Here is an 18,395-nt window from a genome sequence, read left to right as displayed (position 1 = left end):
TTTTTAAATTATTCATTTCGCGGACCGGCTGCGCGGCCAATGCTGGTTTAACATGAGCATGCAGATCTGTACTTTGGATGAGAGGTGAATTTGACATATGGTGTGTAGAAGTACATGCATTTACTACATGTGAGTAATGTGTGATGCTGCACGAGATTTGAAAGACTGGAACATTGTGTTCCGTGTATTTTTCACTCTACATGCTGATTATACACAGTGAAAGCTGTGGCCTTGTTTTACAAACCACTAATACGGGGCCCCGCTGACGCCGCAGACAGCACCGCTTATTCTCCAGCTGCACTCACCTAATTATGCATTTAATACACCCCACCCTCCTTAAATATCATCCCGAGTGCCCGGACTTGCACTACCACACATTTCGCACGCCATGCTTTACAACCTCACAACAGCTTTTCCAAGAAGTATTTTAGAGGACCGACAATTATTTTCTCTGATTCCATTTCGTAATGAGCCACTGGACCGTTATCTAAGGGGATGTGGTGCTCAGAGCGATGCAATCGTATTTTATTTATTATGAATAGATAACCATAACGTAGGAGAACACTTGTTAGAGTGTACGGCCCCCTGCACTGCTTCGCATGCTCCAAGCTCGTGACGTGACCCCCTGCACTGCTTCACGGAGCATAGGGAGTCCCAGTGGGTTGTGAGCCCTCCCCCCGCACTACCTCCCGGAGCATACGGTAGTCCCCTGGGTTGTTGTGACACACTGCATTTTGTCTTCACCTCACGCCCATATGCGAGCGAACCACTGCCCTTCTTTCCATGGCTCACAAAAGCCCATGTGAGTTGTGACCACTGCACTTTTTGATACACAGCACAGGCGTCCACAGAGTGGGGGCACCCCACGCAGACCCATGGAGGCGGAGTACTGTGTCCTGTCCAGATGTCGTTTACCTGAGGCATACCTGCTTGAGATTTTCGCATAAAAATGCGGTGAATTAGAAATACAGACAAAGTGTTGGCGGCAAAGATCCAACAGTGTTACACGTGGGTAACATCATCCATGTGGATACAACGTGCTGGAAGAAACACACACACACACTGGCAAGACCGATAATATTGGGCAAGCCACCGCATTTTTTAAATATAATTTGAAGTGTGGTCGGGGACTGCAAGGTGACTGCACAGCTGATGACTTGCACGCCGGGTGCCTTCACCTAACAAATGCCCAGTTGAGTTAGCCACACTCTCTTCACCCTGCCTATGCTTTTGAAGAGGCTGGCTGTAGTTTAGATTACCTGTTGAAGGTATTGTTCCTTACTGCAAGACGAAGCACCCCACAACGTTGATCTGTTTTTTCTTCTTTTCTATTTTTTACAAGTTCGTTTTCTACACTTATGCAGTATTCCCCGTCTTCTTAAATTTGTAGATTATATTTGTTGGTTTATACACCTCTTCGTTGCCAAGCAGGGGTATTTAACGCCTGATTTCATGATTTACTTACTATCAAGTTTCTGCTCTTCTTGGTATAGTTAGCATGAATCTCCCACGGGAACATTTTGTCAGAAGTTAAATCAGCTTTGTTAAAAGACAGTGCGCGTCTTATCGGCGTTCTTTTCGCTAGTGTTGTCAGCTGTATGTTCAGTGTCAGAGACTTTCTTATTTCGCAGCTTTACTCTCACTTCTCTGTATTGTATTTGGGATTAGGCCTAGCAGGAGTGGCATAATTGATGAAGCGCTGTTATTGAGGACGTCTGCCTTGCCAAAACAAATGTGTTCAGGGTCAAACCCCATTTTGCACTATAACAAGGACTCATTATACTAAATGTATAACCAGCACATTGCGTTAAAACCATATAAAATCAATTTTGGCTAAGAAAATCATTGCAGTATTGATCTGTGCCTACTCGTCTCTCTTCATAACGCATCCCAGGCTTTGTTAATCAATGTTATATACATAACAAGGGTTTTGTTTACAGGTCTATTAAAAGGATACCTCGCTAGGGAACACCGCCACGTCACTCGGTGACACCCCCACGTCACTCGGTGACACCCCCACGTCACTCGGAGACACCCCCACGTCACTCGGGAACACCACCACGTCACTCAGGGGCACCACCACGTCACTCGGAGGCACCACCACGTCACTCGGAGGCACCACCACGTCACTTGGAGGCACCACCACGTCACTTGGAGGCACCACCACGTCACTTGGAGGCACCACCACGTCACTTGGAGGCACCACCACGTCACTCGGAGGCACCACCACGTCACTTGGAGGCACCACCACGTCACTCGGAGGCACCACCACGTCACTCGGGGACACCACCACGTCACTCTGGGACACCACCACGTCACTCTGGGACACCACCACGTCACTCTGGGACACCACCACGTCACTCTGGGACACCACCACGTCACTCTGGGACACCACCACGTCACTCTGGGACACCACCACGTCACTCTGGGACACCACCACGTCACTCTGGGACACCACCACGTCACTCTGGGACACCACCACGTCACTCTGGGACACCACCACGTCACTCTGGGACACCACCACGTCACTCTGGGACACCACCACGTCACTCGGGGACACCACCACGTCACTCGGGGACACCACCACGTCACTCGGGGACACCACCACGTCACTCAGGGATACCACCACATCATCACTCAGCACCACAACAGCACTGTCCTTGCTTGCTACCAACAAGCATTGCCGTTGCCAATAGGACTCACATTAGGAAAGTGTAAGTTATTGGCTTTGTGAATAACAATGCTATTAGTTTATATATTTTGACAAAATGCAGTGGGTCTCTAGTAATTTCACCTCATAAGATAAAATAAATATCAACAGCTTGAAGCTTAACAAATCCCACGGGCTGGTTGTGGTATACATGGAATTATTTACAAAAGGTGTTTTAAGCCTGCATTTACTATTGAAAAGCCTCATCCATTTTAGCAATCAGCTTTTGCAATCCCATTGCATGAAAAGGGTAGCAAAGCAAATCCACTAATTATAGTCCCTTTTCCTTACTAGATGTGGGCCGGCAACATTTATGGGAAAGTGTTACTCAGCCGGCTACAGAGTTGGGTAGACATTAGTGCTGTGCTAACTGATGTGCAGGCTGGTTTTAGGAAAGGATTGAGTAGTACTTACCAGGCCACCCACCTTTGTATGATTGCACAAATATGTAGCTCCACGATAGTGCCATCGAGTGTGACTTTTTATAGACCTCAAATCTATATGTGACTTGATTAATTGGAACAAGTAGATGCATAGATTGAAAAAGGCCTTCTGATTTGCTTTTTTAACCCCTTTACTGCTAAGGCTATTTTACTTCTTTTATGTAATTTCCATTGAAATCAATGGAAAGTCCATGACGAGTTACCCTTGTCATTAGCGGCGAAGAGGTTACACTTCTTAGTCTCCTGTCTGATGGTAACCTGACTACTAAAAGTCACCGGAGAAGTGAGATTGTCCACAAGATAAGCAAGGGTGCTGGCGTGGTGGCTTTGTAAATGGTGCAGGGAGGCAAGTGGTGCAAATGGAGTTTGATCCGGATGGGGGTGATGTGATCATAGGATGAACCGAGCTGCAGCAGTAGGTTGGCCATAGGGGTGCCAGTGTTGAGAGGGAAGCCACGAAACAGGGTGTTACCACCAGCCGATGCTGAAGTTGTTTTCTAGAAGAAATTGGTGCTCTTTCTTTTTTAAGAGTGAGCTGGTACCCGCACACTCCTATTTGGTATTTTGGCAATGCTGAGGGTCAGGTTGGTCCAGGGTGATTCCAAGTGACTTAAGTGAAAGTTCAGGTTTGAAACGGTCATTGTTCATGTCTTTGAGCCAGATTTGTACTATTCCTTGCTTGTTCATACAAAGTAATAGAAATTCTGTCTTTGTTGGGTTAAGCTTCAATTAGGTGCTGGACATCTAGGTCCGGATGGGTGCAGGGAGTGTATGAAGTGTTGGTTGTCTGGAGCTCTTCTTTCTACATAACAAAGTCTTTGCTGCCGCCAAGTTAGTCCTGCATTGTTACAGTGACCATGGCTATTTCCTTGACTGGACAGTGAGGTTCTGTATTATTACTTTGTCATAATGTATGTTTGTTTCCAAGCGTATAACTGTTTTTTGGAGTAAAATTTGATTGTTTAGCTATGCCAAGCTTGGCCTTTACCCCATGAGGAGGATTGCAGTTGTCAGAGAAATTCAGTCAATGAAAAGGAACAAAACACAGTATACAAATTAAAGACTAAATATTTAACGTCTAAAGAATGTAGCTCAGTTAATTGCAACATAACTTTGCAAACTCAAGAAAATCAGAGGCTCGGCATGTTGAAACCACTACATATGCCATTTTCTGCCATGACGTTTCATCGCTTAATGGATTGCTTCATGAGTGAGGAAGGGGTTATAGCCAATGATCCCTCTGCAGCATTGTAGGGTCTCTGCGCTGCAGCCATGGCTATGTGCACCAGGAACCAGACTGCGCGTGAGCGCAGCGCCAAATATCGCTCCAAACTTTTGCTTAAAAAACACATACAACCTACGTAAAGGGGCTTAAGGCAGATTTGCACCACCGTGGCACATTTTCCATAAGCATAGATATCAAAGAATGTGGCCCTATCATGTTTATGCTGAAAAAAGCTTTTACATTTGTTTCCAAACTATCCATGATCAAAGTTTACAAGAATATGGCAAAATTAAAAAGGTGAGTAGTAAAGATTAACAAAGGCATGTGGGCTTTTGTTTAAGTATTCATGTTAATCACAGCTCGTGAAGGGGCTGTGATTGAAGTGAATACTTAAACAAAAGCCCACAATTGCTCTCGTAGCCGCGCTTTCCAGCGCTGCCAAGTGTCACACATCTCACATTACACTAACACATTTTAAGTCACATTACCGCATGTAAAAAGATTGTCATGCAAATCGGCTTACTAAAAAGCTGAGTGTATTACCTGTTTTAATGCTTTGTAGAGTCGGATATTTTGTGAGGTTGTAAGGTGGCGCACAGCATTCAATGTGAATGCTGTTATTCTTTGCTGGGACCGGGCTGGTTATTGGACTGTCTTTTGTTTGTGTTGTGTAGCGCAGGCTGACTTGGCTACCTCCCAGGCACCAAAAGGTCAGTAGTAGTGCACACGTGCATGCAGCCATGTGGCCTGCAAAACACAAAGTTTACTATTGCCAGGCAGTCCGTCATTGCAGCTAAAGGAAGAAGCTCAGCAGGTTCGTCGTGTAGACAGACAGGGACTGAAAGGCTCCAGTCGGCGCAGGCAGGATGTTTTCACTTTGACAGTACTAAAAAAACAATATCTTGGGGCCTGGCACTCAGGATCACACAGTAAAAGGTGGCAAAGCCTACAGAAGATATTACAAAGCCAGAGCAGGAAGGCTATCCGCATCAAGAGAATATTAAATGATAAACACCAGTGGAAGTGCTGGAACCTGGAAGCGCATCACGCCCATCCAAACTCAGAGGCACCTAGGACAAGGCTGATCTAAGGTAAGAACTGTGGAACAGTTCATAAAAGCCAATGGTTTCTGCCCCAGCAAGGTAAATTGGATGGAAAGTCAACTGGCTGGACTGTAAAGTGCCGCCATAATTTGGGTGCACTGGACATCTAAGATCACTGGCACCTGGTGCAACTGCACTTGCTGCACTACTGATAGCGTCGCCCCTGTATGGAGTAGAACTCCGATGTGGTGCAGTGTGTCAAAATCTCAAGTTCAAAAAGGTGAAGGACACAGCCAGGAAATACACATTTTTACTAAAAGAAAATAAATACCTCTTTAGAGCACCACTATCTTCCGATTATATTATAAATGTTAGCACTCTACACTAAAATGCATGCTCACTACCATATTCCCATGAATGTTTTCAAGCACACTGCACTCGCAACAGTTGAGGGCAATTTATGTTGTATTTAGTGCAAACCTCGAAGTTGTTGCTATTTTTAAAAACAATGACATAGCAACTTTTAGTGATTTATAACTTTAGAAACACAATTCTAAAATGGATTTCTAAACTTTACGACTATTCTGTTTACTTTTTATTATCTTGCTTTTGGATGAAGTTGCGTGAATGAAGACGTTACAAATCTGAATACCTGAGATTGGATCACTACATAGAATAAAGTACTATCTGCCACACACCACAAGGATACCCCAAGTCACAGGGGAGTTCCTTTTCAGGTTAAGGAACTCTGCCAGCCCTACCAAGTATCACACAACAGACGTTAGACTAAATGGCATTTCAGTGAGGAAACCCGCATCACTGCACTGAAATGCAGTTACACATTATATAGTGCCTCTGCAGTTGTCAAGTCGGAGGCTGCTATAATGCACCCTAGTGTCTGTGAATGCTGTAGCAGCGCACAATGTGCACTGTTCCTGGCAGGCTAAGGGGGTGATTCAGCAGCTTGCAGCTCTAGCTGCTGCACTGCACAATGTTAAACATGAATGACCTGACAGCGCGGAATTACGAGAGGAATCCGTGCCCAATGAGAATCTGCCACCTGCAGATCTAGCGCTCAGTGGTGGAAGGTGCAATCTGTTAATTAAGGCTGCTGCGTAAATGATGATGAGATTAGAGCTCACCAGCGCAGGCGGTTCATTTAAATAGCAGTGAGTGCTCTTATACTCTTACAATCATGGCAGCTGCGCAGAGCTTCTGTGCTCGCTCTGCAGTAAAGTGATTCCAGGACCGGACCCGACCGGTTCCTTAACAGCCCAGAGGAGGCATGTACAGCTGAGCCAGAATGCAGCCATGCATTGCCGCGGAAGTGCACAAATTGTTGCGGCCACGGCCTGACCAATTGCCATTGGCTCAGGCTCACCACCGTGAGGTAATCTCTTAGGGTTAAATTGCTAATCCTGCGTATGACTTGTAAGCAGAGTGAGAGAGTTAGAGCAAACACCGTCAGCAGTGATCACTTTATATGTTTTGATATTATTGCATATCTGTTATGCCCCCACACAGCCTTCATCCTTCACGCATTACTGCACAAAAATGCGAGGTCACGCATTTCTAGGACCTCCTTTACACCATGAATTTGAATTTAAATTTGAATTTGAATTTGAATTTGAATTTAAAATTTCTTATAAAGCGCACGTATACCTGCGGTTTCTTGGCGCTGTTACTAACAGGATCCTAAATTAAAAAGCTGGGGGAACAGAAGAGTTATTATTCGAAATATTTTGTGAACAGGTAGGTTTTGAGTTGGTTACGGAATTGTGGGTAGAGAGAGATGGTACGGAGTTCAAGGGGAAGGGAGTTCCAGAGGGTAGGGGCGAGAGTGGCAAATTTAGAGCCTCCCCACTTCTTTCTCCGGTAGCGTGGGATGGTGAGGAGGGACTGGGAAGATGAACGAAGTTCCCTGGTGGGAACATAGGAAACAATCTCGGAGGAGATGAACGCAGGTGCGAGTCCGTGTCGGGCCCGAAAAGTGATGGAAGCAAGCTTGAATTGAATTCTGGCTCGCACAGGGAGCCAGTGAAGTGATTTTAGGAGCGGGGTAGAGTGGTGAAATTTGGGGAGTTTGAAAACCAGGCGGGCCGCCTGGTTTTGGATCTGTTGTAGGCGACGCAAACTGTAGGCGGGGTTGCCGGCATACAGGGCGTTGCCATAGTCCAGGCGGGATACTACCATGGCCAAGATGATGAGCTTTAGAGCAGAGAAAGTGAAGAAACGGGACACCCTGCGTATAGTGCGCAGTGAAAGAAAAGAAGAAGACACCACAGAGCTAACCTGGGAGTGAAGAGTGAGTTGAGAATTAAGTTTTATACCAAGTGTTTTGACTGAGGAAGCGGGGGTAGGAGGGGGGCCAAGAGAAGGGGGCCTGAAAAGAGGGGACCAGGGGCTGGATGAGCCACCCGTCAACACCAACTCGGTTTTGTCGGGGTTGAGTTTAAGGTGATTGTGGTTCATCCAGTCCCTGATGTGAAGCATAACAGATTGAAAGTTTAGAACAGAGGAAGGAGAAGATAGATTGAAGACAAGCTTGAGGTCGTCCGCATAATTAAATACGCCGACCTCCATCTGTTGAAGAGAGAAGATTAGGGGAGCAATATACAGATTGAACAAGAGGGGAGAAAGAGAGGAACCCTGGGGAACCCCGCACTGAACTTTACGGACGTCCGCCGTGAAGTCACCCAGGCGAACAGCCTGGGTGCGGTCACTCAGGAAGGAGGACAACCAGACCAGGGCAGTCCCCCCGATCCCCGCCGCTCCGATACGGGAGAGGAGGATGGTGTGATCCACCGTATCGAAGGCAGCTGAGAGATCGAGGAGTACAAGGGCCTGGTGCTGATTAGTGTCCATACCCTCCCTGAGGGTGTCCAAGACCGACAGGACAACGGACTCCGTAGAGTGTGCAGGGCGGAAACCTGCTTGACGGGGGGGCAAGAGCACCATGATTCTCCACGAAAGAGCTCAGAGCACAGGTGACGTGGCGCTCGAGCACCTTGGCTAGGAATGGTAGGAGGGAGATAGGACGGAAATTGGCGGGGACAGAAGGGTCTGCCCCGGGTTTTTTTAGGATGGGCACAATTACCGCAGATTTCAAGGGTTTAGGAACGATGCCTTGGGCAAGAGAGCTGTTAAGAAGGTGAAGGGGAGGGTCAGGGCAGGAAACAAAGATATGGCGGAGAATGTGAGCGGGACAGGGGTCTAGAGGAGAGCCGGATTTGACCAGGGGGACCAGGGTGATCAGGCTCTCCCGAGTGATAGGGGGAAGTGAGGTAAGCACGCCCTTGGGGGGGGGGGGGACATTGGGGGTCGACAAAAGAAGGGGAGGGTGGCGGGATGTTAGCCTTGATGGTGATGATTTTGTGAATGAAATAGTTGTTGAGAGAAGAACAGAGTTCTTCGGACGGGGCTGGCTTAAGAGTAGTTCTGTCCGAGAACGCTAGGTTGTGGATGATGGTGAATATCTCCTTGGACTGGTTTTCCGCGGCTAAAATTTTGGAGGAGAAGTAAGATGTTTTTGCCTCCAAGATGTCTTTTTTATACTGGCTCAGGATGTTGGTATAATCCAGTTTTAGAGTGGGGCAGTAATTTCTTCTCCATGCCCGCTCCGCGCGGCGTACTGTTAATTTGGTGGTCTTAAGCTCTTCGGTGAACCACCGATTAGCGTCCTTGTCGCGTTTGGAGGTAATGTGCTTGAGCGGGGCAAAAGCGTTGCGTCCGTAGGAAAGCCACTGATCTATGGCATCGACCTGGGAAAATGTGGGAAGACCCTGTAGGGGGGGAGGGATGAGGTAAGAAGGGAAGAGAGATTCTCCAGGTTGACACGACCCCATGATCGGACCCAGGTGTTTTTAGGCCGGGAGGGCTTAGCTGGAGGGAGGATGGGAAGAAGGAATGAGATCAGGTGGTGATCAGACCAGGAGCAAGGGGTAATAGAGAGTGAATCCACAGGGCAGTTCAGGGACCAGATCTGATCGAGTATATGACCTTTGATGTGGGTAGGGGAATGGACATGGGAAATGAAGTTAAGGGAGTGAAGGGTTTCGGAGAATTCCTTGGAGGATGGGCACTCAGCGGGGTCGGAGGGCCAGAAATTAAAATCGCCAAGGAGCAGAATGGAGGAGTTGTTGACTGTGATGGTGGCCAAGACCTCCAAAAAGTCGGGGAGAAACTCTGAGGGGGACTGAGGGGGACGGTAGGTGAGGAAGCAGGTCAGGGGGGAGAGGTGGAGACTGTGCGGATCACCAGAAATTCAGTGGTCGTAATGTCAGGTAAAGATAAAATTTGGAAGGGGAGATTGGTGCGTGCGATGACCGCCACGCCACCCCCGGCCCTGCCAGAAGGGCGGTCCGCCCTGAGGGCATAGTAGGTGGCCGGTAGGGTGGATAGTAGGGCAGGGAGGGAGTCATCGCAGAACCATGTCTCGGTTAAAAAAAGAAGGTCGGGAGCATGGAGATCCAATAAGACTGAGAGTTCATGTGCATGGGCAACAGCAGATCGGGTGTTGAGATAAAAGGCTGTGAAGGCTTTGGGGGTTGATGAGGGAGCGGTGCTACAAGACACGGGAGGGGTGTCAACTGTGGGGAAAGGACAGAGAAAGGGAGTAGCAGGAGAGAGACCAAGGGAGGAGATGCGAGAGCAGATAGAGGCCGGGATAGGCCAGGGGCCCTGGCAGCAGCGAAGTTGGTCCGGGGTATAGGTGATAGGCGGGGCAGAGTGACGAGCCCCTAGTCGCGGACGGGCGCAGGCGGGCTTGCCTTCGGTGCGCAATCGTCGCGCCCGCTGCGCTCGTCCGCTGCGCTTCCTGCCAAGGCACATGATTTATGGTGAAGGAACAGGAAATTGGAGGGGGTGTGGCCAACCGAGTGGGCGTGTCTCGAGGCGCGCCTCGCCCTCGTGAATGGCGGCCAGAAGGAGGGGGTCGTTGCAGCGTGTCTCTTCCTCTGTACCATCGCTGGTACAGAGGAAGAGACACGTGGACCAAAATGGCCGCCCTGGCCAAACACTGCTAATTAGGAGGCAGCGGGGACTGCATGCTGCTATGCAGAGTGTCTCGCAGTAATGTCAGGTTAGGAGTGTGGCGCCGACCACTAGTAGCTGATTGCTGTGCTCCATGCAGCAAAGAGCGTTGATGGTTAGTACAGCTGCTGGGGCCAGCGTTCACGTGACCTGGTGTATCACGTGATTGTTGCAACAGGTGTGGCCAGAACTCTGAGCGCGTGGATGGTAAAGTTTTCTGTGCCCGTCACGGAGCAGACATTATGTTGGTGCCTTCTGGATCTGGTGTTCACTGAACGGTGATGCGGGCCCTACAGTCTGAGTCATGGCAGAGGCAGGAGCAGATGATTATTTATTACAAGAGGTCCGGCTGAGGTGACGAGCATGCCGCCTCTCGCACCATTGCGGCCTGCCTCGGCCTCTCCGAGGTCATCTGGGAAGCGTCAGAGCAGTCAAGAAAGCCATTAATTAGGTAAAGCTTTTATTTCCGTTTGTGTTTGTCACAGCAGAAGAAAATAAAATGGAGCCCAAAAATATGGGCAATGGAGTCTGCACCTCGGCTACATTAGTACCCCAGCGAACGATGATGTGGGCTCTCATCAACAAATTGTATTTTCTTTCCTGTTGTCAATCCTCCATTTCATTCACTAAAAAAAGAGAAATTATGTCCATATCCGGGTTAGTAAAATTACAGAATACCTCTTGCTCTCTTTTCCACTCATTCGTCCCTTTTAGGACTAGATCACAAAAGTATCTCCTTATCTACCTGCTGGATTTCACTACACCCCATCTGAATGGTTTCACATGTGCTACAAATCCAATACATAACTAGAAATCAATCTTAGAAATAAGTAGGAGGTAACGAGTGAATAATCTTCCAAGCATTCAAAGATGACACAGAGCTCTCATGTGGTATATATCAAAACTGCTAAAGTAATTTAAAAGTGATATCTTTGCTGGCAATAAGTAGTTTGTATGTTTATTTTGTACCCGCAGGCTGCAGAAATGATCGAGGTTGTGTGTAACGACCGCTTGGGGAAGAAAGTCCGGGTGAAGTGCAAGTATCCTTTGAGAAAACAAACATTGTGTGCTTTAGAATGCCTACCTGGGAAGAGTGAAAAAGCATTTAAGATCTCCTGCCAGATAATTGGTTGGTCTCACTTTCAGGGTGACTTTTAAATTGGACTCAGAACCCCTCCCTGACATCTAGGAGTGTTTAAAGAATGTTAATCCGCATAGACTCCGCATTTCCCTTTGGAGGAATTCAATTGTTATTACGGAGTTGGGCAGCTGAAATTCCAAAGATGCTTAATTTTTTGGGGATTTTTTTTAATCCAAATGCTTACATACACAGGCTGCTTGATTGAGGTAGAATTACAAATTTTATATATATATATATATATATATATATATAATCTTTTTTGAAGACGAAGGAGATGAGAAGCGTTATATATATATATTCCTACTCACAAATGCAGATTCTCTCGCCACTTACAAAGGATGCCCTAGCGGGGTGGCTGGCCCCTCACCAATAACTTCAAAGTCCTTTCTCATATGACTGGGTCATGTCCGTATAAACGGAAAGGCAGCCAGGCTCAATTAACATCAGCCTGTTTATTCTCTTTTATAAGCAGCAAAAAAAGAAAAACGCCAGACTCATTTCGAAGCTCTCGCTTCTTTGTCATGCGCCATTAGCGTTTACCGTGTTCCACCATAAATACATTGTGATCTACCCACCACTGTAAAAGTAGCACAATCTGGAGTACTAGTGCATAACATTCCCATGGCGGTCATCTTTAACGCGTTCCATGCGTCGGACGGCCCCTCGGATGTCTGACGTCATGTGGGCGTCGGACGGCTGGGGGCAGTCCGATATGCGCAAGCGTAGAATCCGCCCGCACAGCGGGGAAATTTGCCGCAGAGAACGTGTAAAACATGCACATGGTTTTCTTTCTTGCCTAGTTGTTTTCAAAACCTGACATTCAGGCTTTTAAACGGCATAATTCATTACATCTTATAAATTCATACTGTATGTAATTCACAATCTGAACTTATCAATGTCTAATGGGTGAATTCAGTTCATGTACTTAAGCATATGTCTATTTTCATAATAACCACCTTATTACAATTATTTATATATCTATATATATATATATATATATATATATATATATATATTTAACTGTTGATCAAGCATGAGGAGTTCGATTTATGTAGTCGGTGACAAGCTTTTGAGTCTTTAAAATTTACCAAATATAGCTCCTGACACTTTAACCAAAAGAAAACTACGATTAACACATCACGGTCAGAGTACAATTCAATGGAAAATAGCATCACCAAACATCAAATTACAACAGCAAGCATAGTGTTCCTTCAATTGTTAGTTCTTATTTTGTTTCCTTTCACACCTGTAATTGTCCAGTGACAGCTGTGAGAAAGTACATTTACTACACCTTGATTGGCATGACATCATTTGGTATTTAAACAGTTAGAATTTCTCCTGAAACGTTCGCCCCATCTAAAAATGAAGGAGATTGGCAATAAAGTAATTATTGAGATTCAGTAGATAAGTGAACAGGCTATAAAAAACAGCTCTATAATTACAACTGCCTGTGGATATAAAATCCAACCTTCAATCATGGATAATCCCCTGTCTTATATCTTTTTCTCCTGTTTTACGCTAAATGGATTGGTTATGATGGCATCACTGTCCACGCTTGTATACAGAATTAGTGATTTCATTATTTTGTCTATGACCCACTGCAGTCCTAGTTTATGATGTGGTAGCTAGTTCGAGCTATTAACAGGGCACAAGTCCTAAAAAAAATAAAGTGGGGGACTAACCTAGTTGGGCAGTATGCAGGTGACATCACGGTGCACGACATAACAGGAATTGACATCATAGAAAATGGCATCACAAGCTACGACTTTACAGAAATTGGCATCACAAGAAGTGACATCAGATCTAAAGTCCTCACATATATGTTTAGCAGGTCTATCGCGTACGTTTGAGCGCATTGCGAGGATAATAGCACAGTGAGCTAAGGAAGATGAAATGTGACTTCTACACCTTGTAGTCCTCCTGTTTTATGTAACACATCCTGTACATTCATTTACAAATGTATATAATTGTATATGTAATATGCACGTCTGATGTAAAGTGCTCTGACACCCTGCATTGGGATGAGTAGGGCTGTACAAGAAAAAAATACTAGTACTTACATTATTTCAACGCCTCCTCAGGGGCAGTGAACTCTATATAAATGCAATTTTGTTTTGTGTAAATACTGGGAAAGACCAACACATCTGACATTCTTACAGTGCATGTATATCTCCTAACCCGGACTGAACAAAGTGAAAAGCTGCCTCTCTTAAGTATGTGTAAAGTGCTAACCAGGTGTGAGCCTTTGTTTCCCCTCCGCTTCATTTGCATCAGATGTGAGGCTCCTGACTGCTGCCTGCCAAGAGATTGGAACAAAAGGAGGCCAGATGGCCCCTCAAATTCGGCCTTTTTTATGAGCCCAGCAGGAGTCTAAAATAAGAAAGCTCCGTCCCCGCCTGCATGTTGTTGCTTGTTGCAGAAGAAAAGCAGAAAACGTGCAGGCGCTGCTGAAAGTGTCCCGGTGTTTGGAAATGACACCGGGACGTGAACGCCAACCACCCGCGTGTACCTAGGTTTTCTGTCGTTGTTGCTTGATTTGACGTATTTCATTATACCATGGCACGCCTACAGTGACAGTGTAACAGCAGAGCACAATTCTTATTTGCTTGGCTCTGCATTGGTTTGTTCAGAAATTAAATGCAGTGGGTCTAAGGTGCAAACAAGACCTTTCAATTTGTGATCGCGAATGATCTTAAGCTTAGTTTCTGTATAATCACTTTTGACTTGATACATTAATTTGTGATGGGTGGTAAACGTTGGACTGCTTAACGCTTGGACTTCTTCCTTTGCTCCCCATGAGAGCTGCATCATCCACAAATAGTCAAATTGAGAATTAACTTTCCTTGCCCCAGCCCTGGGCTGACCCGATGCAGGAGCTGACGCTGTAGACTGGTCTATAAATGTAAATCAGGTGGTGGTAAGTCACAGCCTTGGGCAACTACCTCTCAGATATAATGGGGTCTGTAGTTTCACCATATAGTTGAAATCCAATAAAGGTTAACCATTTTGAACTAATATATAATGGTCAGTGCTTGAAACAATCACGATAAACCGCGACAATGTGTTGAGATGTAAAACACATTTTCCAAGCCTATGTGACAATTCAGTTTATGGAATCAACTATGTAAATAATTACAAATTAAAAAAAACTATTTTGTTGCAAAAGAATTTCAACCGGGCCTTCGTAGAAATTGAAACTGGAGAGGATTCACAAGTTTGGCATTGAGTTTGATTAATCCCCTATATTTAACTTTTGTTGGGTACAGATAGGCTTGAGGTGGGTGTGATTGCATTGCGTAGTGCACTTAAGTCCAAGAAACAGAAATGAAAAAACAATGTCTTACCCTGAACTGAAAAACTATTAGCTTTTAATTGGAAAACATTTGACATTTACATTGTTACTTATTCCCCTAACAGCCAGTGCAAGCTGTGTGGTTGCAAAGACCTAGGGGTCTATTATGATGTCCGCCCGCCATCGCCCCTGGAAAAGGGACTGCCCGCTAAGGATGCGGCAGTCCTGTATGGGCAATTGGGAGTGTGGCGCGGGCATCCTGCATTTCTTGCATTGCGGCGGGCGGTGCTGTCAGCAGCACCCGCCGCAATACAAAAAAGGCATATGCGCATTTGCATGCACAACGTGGTAGGCACTGCGTCGTGCCTGCCATGTCGTCCATGCAAATGAAGGGGGGGTCCCCCCCCCAACTTCCTGGGGGCTCGCAACTGGCTCCCAACGGAGGAAACTGCATACCTTTCTGTGGCGGCGTTAGGCTGCTTTCTGCTGCCATCATAATATGGATGGCCATGTCTAGCAGACACCGCCACCATATTGGGCCCCTTTTCCGCCCGGTCACGTGTGTGACCGGCGGACAGTCTTTCTGTCCACTGAAGTCCCCCCGCCATACTAATATGGTGAGGGGGAAATGTCATGCGGGCGGAGGAGAATGTCGGGCGGTTCTCCACTGCCATGCGGGCGGTGGCGATCCGCCCGACATTCCAATAGACCCCTTAGTGTGAACTTGCAGTGGGTTTACAGTCCGCCCATTGTTGCCATTGTTTGACTTTATCATAACTCTTGTTTGCTTGTTTCTTATTCAATGGCTTGCATTTGATGCAGCGGTTCTCCAGAAATAATTTCTAAAACCATGACATCTTTCCCTGAAGTACAAAATCATACATATACTCAACAGTAGGGCCCATGACACTGCGAGTCACTCACAAAATACTCACACCTTACTCCATGGATCAGTGAGATTCAAAGTAGAGCTGCTGCATTATAGTGGGATGTCTAAACTATATCTGAATATTTATTCTATTTACACCTGCAGTCTAAATGAGTTTACCATGGTTTTTCATTAACAAAACATTTATTTAGACACGCCGCCACTGTGGTAGACGGATCTGCTAGTAAAAAATTAGGCTTAGGAAAACTCAAGACCAGCTTAATTCTCCATATATCTAATTTTTATGAACAGCAAATTTAACATGTCTAAAGTTTTATTCACTTTATTTAGTCAAAAATGACATTTAAAGGATATAAGGATTTTATTTTAAAACAGTTAATTTAATTTATTTCAGAAGATTCAGAAATAGACATTTATTTTGATTGTAGAAATGCGAGTATTTTAGCAAAAGACAGATACCGTAGTTTCCAAAATTCATTCTTTCTCCTAACTTCCCTAACTAATAACCTCACCTAAAATTCAAATCTCATTCAAAGAAATAAGAAAATTATTCAAAGTCTTACATCTCAAGAAAAATCAGTATACGGACATCATCTCGGTAGGAAATCAAAGGCGTTTTTTTCTTCACTAAAATCAGCACTTTTGTACCTTTTTCACTAGCTCTATCTATCTAAAAGTGTAACTTTCAAAATAAATTCGAGTTCTGATTGGACAGTTTTGGGGTGGATGAGCATCATCTTATCATTACAACATCTATTCCGCTTCCGTCAGTTTGATTTTAAATGGGTCATTGTTCTGGGCCTTGTCCGGCCTAGTCCTGTTCTCACTTGGACAACCTCTATTTTTTTCCCAATGTCTCTTTGACTGCTTATTTCGTTAACCTGCTCCTCTGGCTTTCTTTCTTTATTAACCAGTTTGAATCTCAGTCCATCATTTCCTTTAGGCCAATTGTCTCCTTTACAAACTCTTTTTGTCTTAAGCTCTGTGGTGTTATGTTCCACTCTCCAAGCCCTTTTTCTTGAACTCTCTTAATGGAATTTCATCTTCACTGTCGTCAGTTTCACTTTCAGTGTCCTCGACAGTTTCATTCACAATAACTTTACGACGTCTGTTCCTTTTTCAGAGTCAGTTTTCTCTTTTGACAGTTCTTTCACTCTGTTAGGAACATCTCCATAGCTGGTACTTGGAATCTCATCCTTCTCGTGAGTTTTTCCTTCTTTTCCAGTTTCAGGATCTTCGTTCTTGCTTCCAGAGCTTTCAGACTGTTCTCCAGAGTTTTCTTCCTTATCAGCTTTATCTTCACTTTGCTCAGTGTCTTCACTAGTGTCAGTCTTTACCAAATCTCGATCTTCTGATTGATCTTCAGAATTCGGTACTTCAAGACTTTCTCCTTCAGACGCAGAGCTAGTATCTGATACTTCCAGATATCAATGTTCCTGTCGATCTTCAGTATCTGGACCTCTCTCTGGTTCCCCTTCAGAGTCCGAATCAGTTGTGCTTTCACCTTCTTCGTTTGGATTTTCAGGTTCAGGCACACGAATAGTAAGGCTTGCGTGTACCCATCTTTTTACTCCAGCACACTTAACTGCAGTGGTGCTAACCAAAATGACCTGTCGTGGTCTCTGCCAACGAGGCACCAAACAGTTTCTTCTGCGGTGCACTTTTTATACGCACCCAATCTCCAGGAACTAAGTCATGTGCTGGATTTTATTCTTTGGTGTTTGATTCAGTTCCCACCTGATGGAACACAGAAGTCACCACGTCAGACAGGTTTTTGCAATAATCCAGTATGATGTCATCATTTATTGTTAACAATTTATCAGCTGGTACAAATGCCTGTCTCATCACTCTACCCATCAGAATTTCATGTGGACTCAATCCAGTTTTTCTGTCAGGTATGCTTCTTAAGGCCATCAAAACCAGTGGCAAGGCATCTGGCCACTTTAGTCCTGTTGCCAAACACATTTTTGCAATCCTGTTCTTAATAGTTCCATTTACCTGCTCAACTACTCCTGAAGCCTCAGGTCTGTAAGCACAATGCAGTTTCTGACGAATGTCTAGTGCTTCATTCTGAAAATGGGGGCCATGATCATTCTCGATCGTCACTGGGAAGCCGAACCTTGGGATGATTTTTCGTAGGAGTAACTTTGCAACAGTTAGCCCATCATTCCTCCTCGTGGGGAAGGCCTCTACCCATCAGGAGAACAAACAGATGATAACCAAAACATATCTTAGTCTGTTACATGGCGGAAGCTCAATGAAATCCAATTGCATTCGTGTAAATGGAACTCCCTCCCGTCCTATGGTTCCCAAACTTACAATTGTTCTCCTGTTTGGATTAAACTGTTGGCATACTAGACATCTCTGGCACAAGCTCTCCGCAATCCTCCTGAATTTAGGATTATACCATGTCTGTCTAAATAGGCGAAGCATAGCATCTCTTCCTATATGAGCTTGACCATGGTACATTCGAGCCATATTTGAGATCATGCTATCAGGCATTACTGGTCTTTCATCTTTATAAACCCAGATTTCATCTTCCTCCCTTTGTCTGCATCCTGCTTTTAATCAGACATTTTTCTCTTCTTCATCAGCTTCTTCCTGCATTTGCCTCACTTCCT

The 18,395-nt window shown here is 45.4% G+C and overlaps 1 protein-coding gene across 1 annotated transcript in view; it reads left to right on the top strand.

Annotated features, from left to right (window-relative positions):
* UBL5 (ubiquitin like 5) overlaps window positions 1-18,395 on the top strand; it is a 58,125-nt gene that overhangs the window by 10,689 nt on the left and 29,041 nt on the right. Inside the window, exon 2 of the mRNA XM_086936553.1 lies at window positions 11,428-11,492. Within this exon, the coding sequence (XP_086792679.1) occupies window positions 11,437-11,492 (56 nt within the window). The 5' untranslated portion in view covers window positions 11,428-11,436. The remainder of the gene's footprint in view (window positions 1-11,427; window positions 11,493-18,395) is intronic.

This window comes from Lissotriton vulgaris, chromosome 1_1 (genome assembly GCF_964263255.1).
Source record: "Lissotriton vulgaris chromosome 1_1, aLisVul1.2, whole genome shotgun sequence".
Lineage (NCBI taxonomy): Eukaryota > Metazoa > Chordata > Amphibia > Caudata > Salamandridae > Lissotriton > Lissotriton vulgaris.
This window is presented reverse-complemented; position numbering and strand designations above follow the sequence as displayed.